The sequence below is a fragment of the Gobio gobio genome (assembly GCF_949357685.1).
Source record: "Gobio gobio genome assembly, chromosome: 12".
NCBI classification, from domain to species: domain Eukaryota; kingdom Metazoa; phylum Chordata; class Actinopteri; order Cypriniformes; family Gobionidae; genus Gobio; species Gobio gobio.
The window spans coordinates 47797825-47807434 of NC_137105.1; the positions used below are offsets into that span (position 1 = coordinate 47797825).

The window sequence follows — 9610 nt, forward strand, 5'->3', positions numbered from 1 at the left end:
TTTTGACCTAATTTTTCATTTAGTTTCTGGTAACATTAGATGCCTTCAAAAATGGACTTGTGGGGCGGATGAAACTTAACTGGTCTGCACATATCCCAGCTTCCTCTCTCAGATCAAACCTTTCAACAAATCAACCACTGTTTCCCACCACATTCCATCCTTTAGATTTCAAACAAAACAACACTCGATCCTTGATAGCATTTTCCACAAACTCGCACAACCCCCCCACCCCATCATGCCCCTGTACTTGTCTCATAAATCAACTAACCCTTTCTGAGGGACCCAATTTCCACATTTTTCTGCTCTCAGACTACCCTAAATGATCTAATGAGCAGTGCGGTTTTTTGTTTCGAGACATGTGATGTTGTACGGTGGGCTCGGGCCAGTCTGGACTTTGAATCAGTGCAGTCTGACCCAGCCGCACCATTTCAAAGGGCCGAAGCTGCAGCCCGTAACCACCATTAACTCCGTTTGCCGTGTCTGCCACATGTGGTATTTAAACTGAGGCTGAGGGAGGGTCAGTTTGAAGTTTCAAAGTGCGGAACATTCTTTTAACGGCCAGCCAGAAGCCAATTATAGAGGCAGCAGCTTTAGATGAGGCGGCCGATTGAGGGGTAAATAATCTTTCTTAGAGTTTTTGTTTTATGGTCCAGCACTTAAAGCTGCTTGGGCCTTTTGATAATGAGGCTTTATACAAGGAAACATATGATGCAGCCACTGTCTTTACATTAAACTTTCTTAAAAGTAATCAAATGGGCAGATTGAGAGAACCACAAATCCTAATTTATGATGCTTGATTATATCTTCTGCTGATATATTACAGTCACCCCACTCTGTTGCTTGAATTATGATTAATGTTACACTGGAAAATGTTTGTGCAGAGGTGTTATGTGTGGATTTTATGCCTTCCATATGGTCAACTCCACAGAAGCATTTGTGAATCGAGGTGGTTCGCATACCGTGAGGCAGGGTGGAAAATATGGATCATTTTTGGCGTTTCTATCAACATCAGTTTGGCATACCACTCTGAGGCCCGAATCTTCCACACATGTGAACCTGCTGAACCTGTAATAGTCAGGTCTAGAAATTATAAAATAGGTATGGTTATATAAGCATCATCACACATAGGGTGGGCAGAGAGGGGAACTGATGATGTAACTAGAGGAGAAGTGAGAGATGCATGGGCGCGAGGAACGTCAGGCAAATCCCATGAGGAATGTTCCACTGAATCCCACAGGAATGTGGCCGCAAAAACCTCCGCTGCACAACAACCAAGCAAATGAGGGCATCCCTCTACCACAACCACCACCTCACCAGCCAGACAGAGGAAACCCTGAGCAGGAAGTGACTTAAAAGACCATAACACAGGATTTCCAATTGCTTCATTTCAAGTGTTTACCCATACAAAGAGCATTACGCCTTTTTCACTGATCCTTGCCAAAACTTCTAAAAGCCACAAATCCGAGGACATCTATGACCAAACTGTTCCTGTTAAATGGGATTGAAGCACTTGTGTATGGGAGCTGTTTATGTGTGTTCTTATTCATGGAACTGTATGGAACACAAGGAAATAATGAGCGCAAACATTAGTACACATTCATTTTGAAGGCTATTCAAAACAGATTTGCCAGACAGACCAAATTGAGATTGGAATTGATTCTAACTAAAAGAACAAAGTTTGTCAGGACTGGACAGGATGGATGGATCAATTTTATAATTGGATGGATGGATGGATCAATTTAATAGTTGGATGGATGGATGGATAGATAGACAAATATAACAATGGATGGATAGACAAATATAACGATGGATGGATGGATGGATGGATGGATGGATGGATGGATGGATGGATGGATGGATGGATGGATGGATGGATGGATGGATGGATGGATGGATGGATGGATGGATGGATGGATGGATGGATGGATGGATGGATGGATGGATGGATGGATGGACAGACCAATATAATGATGGATGGATGGATGGACAGACAGACCAATATAATGATAGATAGATAGATAGATAGATAGATAGATAGATAGATAGATAGATAGATAGATAGATAGATAGATAGATAGATAGATAGATAGATAGATAGATAGATAGATAGATAGATAGATAGATAGATAGATAGATAGATAGATAGATGATGGATGGATGGATGGATGGATGGATGGATGGATGGATGGATGGATGGATGGATGGATGGATGGATGGATGGATGGATGGATGGATGGATGGATGGATGGATGGATGGATGGATGGATGGATGGACAGACAGACCAATATAATGATGGATGGATGGATGGACAGACAGACCAATATAATGATAGATAGATAGATAGATAGATAGATAGATAGATAGATAGATAGATAGATAGATAGATAGATAGATAGATAGATAGATAGATAGATAGATAGATAGATAGATAGATAGATAGATAGATAGATAGATAGATAGATAGATAGAACTATGGATAGATAGATAGATAGATAGATAGATAGATAGATAGATAGATAGATAGATAGATAGATAGATAGATAGATAGATAGATAGATAGATAGATAGATAGATAGATAGATAGATAGATAGATAGATAGATAGATAGATAGATAGATAGATAGAACTATGGATAGATAGATAGATAGATAGATAGATAGATAGATAGATAGATAGATAGATAGATAGATAGATAGATAGATAGATAGATAGATAGATAGATAGATAGATAGATAGATAGATAGATAGATAGATAGATAGATAGATAGATAGATAGATAGATAGATAGATAGATAGACCAATATAACAATGGATGGATGGATGGATGGAATGGATGGACTAATATAACGATGGATGATGAATAGATGGATGGATGGATAGATAGACAATATAATGATGGATAGATAGATAGATAGATAGACCAATATAACGATGGATGGATGGATGGATGGATGGATGGATGGATGGAATGGATGGACTAATATAACGATGGATGATGAATAGATGGATGGATAGATAGATAATATAATGATGGATAGATAGATAGACCAATATAACGATGGATGGATGATGGATGGACAGACCAACATAACGATGGATGGATGATGAATGGACAGACCAATATAACGATGGATGGATGGATGATGGATGGACAGACCAATATAACGATGGATGGATGATGAATGGACAGACCAATATAACTATGGATGGATGGATGATGGATGGACAGACCAATATAACGATGGATGGATGGATGGATGATGGATGGACAGACCAATATCACGATGGATGGATGGATGGATGGATGGATGATGGATGGACAGACCAATATAAGGATGGATGGATGATGATGGATGGATAGACCAATATAACGATGGATGGATGGATGATGGATGGACAGACCAGTATAAAGATGGATGGATGGATGGACGGACAGACAGACCAAGATAACGATGGATGGATGGATGGATGGATGGACAGACAGACCAATATAACGATGGATGGATAGATAAATATAATGATAGGTAGGTAGATAGATAATTTCTTCTGTTCAATCATCTGATAAATGATGTCTATTCACGGATATTCAAGTCTCCTTGTTTGTTCTGTGGACGAGTCCAATCACTTTTCACCAATCACGTTAGACTAGACAAAGAGCCAGTCCAAAACAAAGAGTAAAAATACCAATACGATATAGACAGCATATTTTGGTTGGACATTGGTAACCTGAGCGCTCAAATTAACTGGTCTGGGCGCTGTCCAGATAGAATGAAAATGGGATGCTGGAATAATTGAGCTATGGAAAATGGCTCCTGGCAGCCAGAATACGGCTCCGAAGTATTCAAGCTTTGTTCGCTTTTGTCTAGAGAACAAATAACCGGCCTCCAAATTATGTGCAGAACACCCACCTGCCTAACCCTGACCCTCCCCAGCTTGGGCGGAAAGTGAAATGCAGTCATGTGACCACATACCCCAGTGACCGATCTGTCAACAGGTTTTCATTTCCCTAATGCCTGGAGTCTTTTCCATTACATCATTAGACAGTGACCTTTGACCTCTCTCAGCGTTTTATACAGGAATGCTGTCTTAGCTCACCAAATTTAGCCCTGTTTGCCGTCCACGTCACTCCTAGCAGTTTTGGAATCAGGTCGTCATTTACAGCCCACCTTTTTTAAAGCCAGTTATTAAACAGTAACTATTTTTCCTTCCCAACTGTTTTACAACATTGTCAGCTTTTCCATCATCCTCTATTTGAGCAGCTTGAATAAACGCGATGAGGGGGCTTCTGTTCAAAGACCTGGCAGAAAGTTATTCCTGAAATATTCTGTTGGTGGTAAAGTTTCAGTCCTTCCTCATCCTCCTCGGGAGGTAGTGTGCATGACATTAAAGTTTAGCAGAGCTGAAAATATTTATCTTTGCTTCACTGAGGCAGGAATGTAGCTGCAGGCACTAAAAGAGCTTAGCACAGAGTACGAAGGTAAGAACACGATTCTTACACACACCTGAATTGCGCCACACACAGTTATGTTTATTTAGCCGCCAGACCGTGGCAGGTCCATCCTGCTTGGCCACAGAAAAACTCGCACGGTCCAACACACGCACAACACATTGTTAATGACTGACAGGGCGCAACGCTGAATATGATATTGTGCTTATATTAACAAAAAAACATGCAAGTTCGAAGCAAACTCTATCAAAAGTTAAACTTGTATTCTGCTGGCCGATTCAATGCAGGCGAATTTTCGGTAAAAGGATAACACTTTAGTATGGTAATATTCACTATTTACTGACTTTTGCCTCAATAAACTCCTTATGTACTGCTTATTAATAGTTAGTAAGGTAGTTTCTGTAGCGTTTAAGTTTAGGTATTGGGTTGGGTTAAGGGATGTAGAATAAGAAATCGATATGTGCTTCATAAGTACTAATAACAGCCAATATCCTAGTAATATGCTGGCTAATAAGCAACGAGTTAATAGTGAGAATTGAACCCTACAATAAAGTGACCAAAAATGTTTTTATTTTTAGCAAATGTTTTTTAATATGTGCCTGAAATAATTCACATTAATATTGAGTTTTTGTAAGATTTAGAGATTATATTACTTAATATATTCATTTTTGAGAATGGATGGATGGATTTTAAATTTATTAATAGATAGATTGATAGAAAGATAGATAGAATTATTTTATATTTATTAATTTTGCGGTTGGATAGATGGATTTTATATTTATTAATTTTGCGGATGGATAGATAGATGGATTTTATATTTATTAATTTTGCGGAAAGATAGATGGATAGATGGATTTTATATTTATTAATTTTGTGGATGGATGGATGGATGTTATATTTTTTAATTTTGCAGATGGAAAGAGAGATAGATGAATAGATTGATGGATGGATGGATGGATGGACAGAAATGTATTAATGAACATATATGAATATACAGTTTGTACAGCATGAAAACCATTATGTCTGAGTCCCCACAAAGATAGTGAAACCGAGTGTGTGTGTGTACGCGCATGCGTGCGTGCGTGTGTGTTCATGTTTTTCTAGCCTGGTGGGGACTTCAACCTGAATGCACACTGACTCATGGGGACTTGTGTCACAAGTTTATAAATCAAACTTATGAATCATACAGAATGAGTCTTTTGAAAATGTAAAAATGCTACAAGTTTTCTTGCCTTGTCTGTTTGCACTGTTATGCATTTACATGTATGTCTATATACAAGTCTGAAAACTAAAAAATATTTTGTTATCAGCATTTTGTTATAGGACTACAGTACATGCAAATGCACTCAGCATCATGATGAGCCTAATCTCTGCTGTAAAGGGGGGGGGGGGGGGGTCAGCTTTCAGCTCAGCTGGAATGAGAGGTTGTTGACAGACAGGCACATTACAATCCTCAACACCAGCAACACTGTTTTCAGACCAGAGGGAAAGAGCGTGGACAAGAGAACGGGGAGGGTGGCAACAAGAGATCCCAGACTAGAGTGAAGATTCCCATATAAGGCAAGTCTTCCTCTGAGACTGTGTGCATGTAGTAACAGTATGTCTGCTGGCAGGGGAATAACATTCCTTCACCTCCCGTTTCTTCTCTGGGAGTTTTTCATTTCCGATTCGCCGGCTGGTAAGAGGCAGTGCTCCCTTTCATAAGAGCGAGGAGGGGAGTCTGGGGATCCTTCTTTTTTTGTTGAAAAAAAATATACAAACGCTAAAGTCTAGCCACTTTCCTGCTGCCCTTCTGTCTGCGTTCTGTCTGAAGGAGTCAAATAGAATCGCACTGCACCTGCACTGTAAAACACACAGATCTCTAAACGTCATTAGCCAGGTGAAAGAATACAATTAGAAAAACACCCAGACTAAAACAAGTCAGAGTTGCAGTGTCAAAAGAAACCGACATGACGCAAGTCTAAAAATAGTAGTGTTGTGATGTCGACTCAAACTTAACTATTTACTTAACATTATGTACATTAACATTAACTCTTTAAGCCATTGTGATCAAAGTTTTAACAACATTGTATATGGACAACAACATTTTCAAATGTCTTCTTTTTATAAATAATGACACACTTTTCATTCATAGATGAACTGTACTTTAACTGATGCTTATTGGCTACCATCATCCTGAACTGCCAATCACCACACTGTTATTTGAAGAACAAGACACTGAAGGCCACTGAATAAATCCGAAAAAAAAACATGCGCCCATCTATCTCTGAGACAAATTGCTTAAACTACCACCAAGCACTGCAAGGTATTGCCAAGACTGCACTTTTATTTTGCTATGTGACAGCCCAGGAATGTGGGATGGCAGCGGGTGCAGGTCTAGCGGAGGGGGAGAGGGGAGTGGAGAGTGGAGGGGGGGCAGGAAACTTGGAAAGAATGCCAGGAATGCCCATGTTTATCCAGCTTTCCATTGAGGTGGAGGCAGTCCACCGCAGCGCAGCGTGTATAAAGGTAGCTCAGCTGCTGCTGGAGAATCAGAACACTCCAAGTCCTCCAGCGAGAAGCAACAGTCGCTCAGCTTGGCTCTGCCTAAACTTCGTACCGAAGCTAAACTCTAGCTTTCACTCGACAAGAACAGGAGGAACTGGATTCAAAGACCACGCAACGAGATCGGCTCGATCAAATCTACCGCGGCAAGACATTGTAGGATCACACAGAAGATTTTCTTGATACAGATTGTAAAGAAGAGCTCATCATGTTTTCTGGAATGAATCTGGTTGCTCTGCTGTGCCTGACTTTCTTAAGATGGGTAAGTCCTTTTAACGCACTATTAGGAGCTATTATGTGTCTGAATGCATGTGGAGCTCTAGAGTGTACAGAATATAGCTCATTAAGTTCTATTTCTTGAACGAAACCCCTCAGAGATTTCCACTAAGGTCAACGTTGAGCAAATGTACAAACTCTCACTGGAACATTGTGTCTTATTCCTCAGGCTGTGGCTCAGGAGTGCAGTGGACAATGCCTATGCCCTGATGTGCCACCCCAGTGTTCGCCCGGTGTGAGCCTGGTGCCGGACACCTGTGGGTGTTGCCGGGTGTGTGCCAAGCAACTGGGCGAGCTGTGCACAGAACGAGATGTTTGCGACCCCCACAAAGGTCTTTACTGTGACTATGGCTCCCCAAGCAACCGTCGCATCGGCGTCTGCACAGGTGAGGATCTTGGCTTTTGGCATTCAGTCGCTGAGTCTATTGCTGTCGAGTTGAGTCAGAGTTGTAAACCAACTTCCATCTGCTTCCCACAGCCAGAGAAGGTGCCACTTGCGTGTTCAGCGGGATGGTATACCGCAGCGGAGAGTCCTTCCAGAGCAGTTGTAAATACCAGTGCACGTGTCTGGACGGAGCCGTGGGTTGCGTGCCCCTCTGTGGGATGGACATCAGACTCCCTAGCCCTGACTGCCCGATGCCCCGAAGGGTGAAAGTGCCAGGGAAGTGCTGCGAGGAGTGGGTGTGCGACTCCCCTCGCCAGAACACCTTTGTGGGACCAGTTTTGGCAGGTGAGCATTCCTTGACTGTTCTCCGAGTCAGACTCGACACATTAATGGTCTCCGATGATGTAATGATATGAACAGTGGGATGAAATCATGCTGCTGGATGGAATGTGTTGAGTAACGCCCTGTCTTTCTTGTAGCTTACAGAGAGGAGGAGACATACGGGCCAGATCCCTCCATGATGAGAGAGAACTGCCTGGTTCAGACCACAGAATGGAGCGCATGCTCAAAGACCTGCGGCTTGGGAATCTCTACCCGCGTCACCAATGACAACCGCGAGTGCCGCCTGGAGAAGCAGTCCCGCCTCTGCATGGTCCGCCCTTGCGAGTCACACCTGGAGGAGAAAATCAGGGTAAGCTGCAACCTACCGATCACGGCAAAGCTCACTCTTGGTTCCATCGCATCACAGAACTTGATGGCTAATTTTTCCTTCCATGCCTTTACAGAAAGGGAAGAAGTGCATCCGCACGCCACGCGTCTCCAAACCCATGAAGTTTGAGATTTCTGGCTGCACCACTACCAAGTCTTACCGGCCCAAGTTCTGCGGCGTGTGCACGGACGGTCGCTGCTGCACCCCTCACAGAACCGCCACCTTGCCCATGGAGTTCAAGTGCCCCGACGGCCAAGTCATGAAGAAGCAGATGATGTTTATCAAGACCTGCGCGTGCCACTACAACTGCCCCGGGGAGAACGACGTCTTTGAGTCCATGTACTACAAGAAGATGGTCGGCGACATGGCGTGAGGAGACGGCGACGACAAGGAGATCCATGCAGTGACTGTCCACTTGAATTGAACAGATATCCATCTCATATCTCAGCACAAAGTACTTGTTTGTCTTTTTATGGTTTGTTGCTTTCATTTGACGTCTTTTCACGTGTATGTGTTTGTACCTTGTACATGGGCTCTGTGTGTGTGTATTCATTTGTCTAAGGCTAAGGGGGTGGGGATTGTAAAAATGACCGGGCTCAGTTCGGACGCCCCCTAAAAAACAATACTGCACTATAGTCCGACTCTGTGACGCCTGATTGGCAGATGACGCCAAGCCCCTCCCCTAAACTGTGGTGGGTAGATTCAGATTCTGAGAGCAAAAATAGTAAGAAACAGATGGCAGCTTTTAACCCCAGAAGCTAATCGCCTCACCGAGCTGAGAAAAGGCAGAAGAAAGAGACGGATGTGCTCTTACGTTTAGTTGAATTTGTTGGCTCAGCGTTTGATTGAGCCGAACAGAGACATGAAGTTTGGCCAAGAACTATGAAGGTTAATATAGCACTGAGTGTTTGACTTCGACTATCTGGCCCCCCCTGTTGGGAGAGAGTCAGTACCCCTGTCAAAAAGACTGGATGAATTGTAGCTTCATTCTTTTTTTAATTACAGTATCTATTTTTTGAAAGCTGTAAATAATGTACATATTTTGTACAGCTTAAGTTAATTTAAATTCAAAGCATTTGTATTTCTTTTTTTTTTTTCTTGCTTCACCATGTTTATTGATGGCTTCATGTGCTGACTTGACTGTTCTTGGTACAGCTTGTCCATTATTTTATTGAGAAGTGTGACCAAAAAGTTACATGTTTTCACTTTGGTAGTTTTAAATAAAATATATTTTTTATATAAATTGCC

The 9610-nt window shown here is 42.0% G+C and overlaps 1 protein-coding gene across 1 annotated transcript; it reads left to right on the forward strand.

Annotated features, from left to right (window-relative positions):
- The first annotated feature begins 6582 nt into the window (after positions 1-6582).
- On the forward strand, positions 6583-9610 carry ccn2a (cellular communication network factor 2a). Its single transcript, XM_079830613.1, has 5 exons — positions 6583-7254; positions 7438-7654; positions 7747-7998; positions 8133-8344; positions 8439-9610. Exons 1-5 carry the CDS (start codon positions 7201-7203, stop codon positions 8733-8735), a joined length of 1032 nt encoding a protein of 343 aa, XP_079686739.1. The 5' UTR covers positions 6583-7200; the 3' UTR covers positions 8736-9610.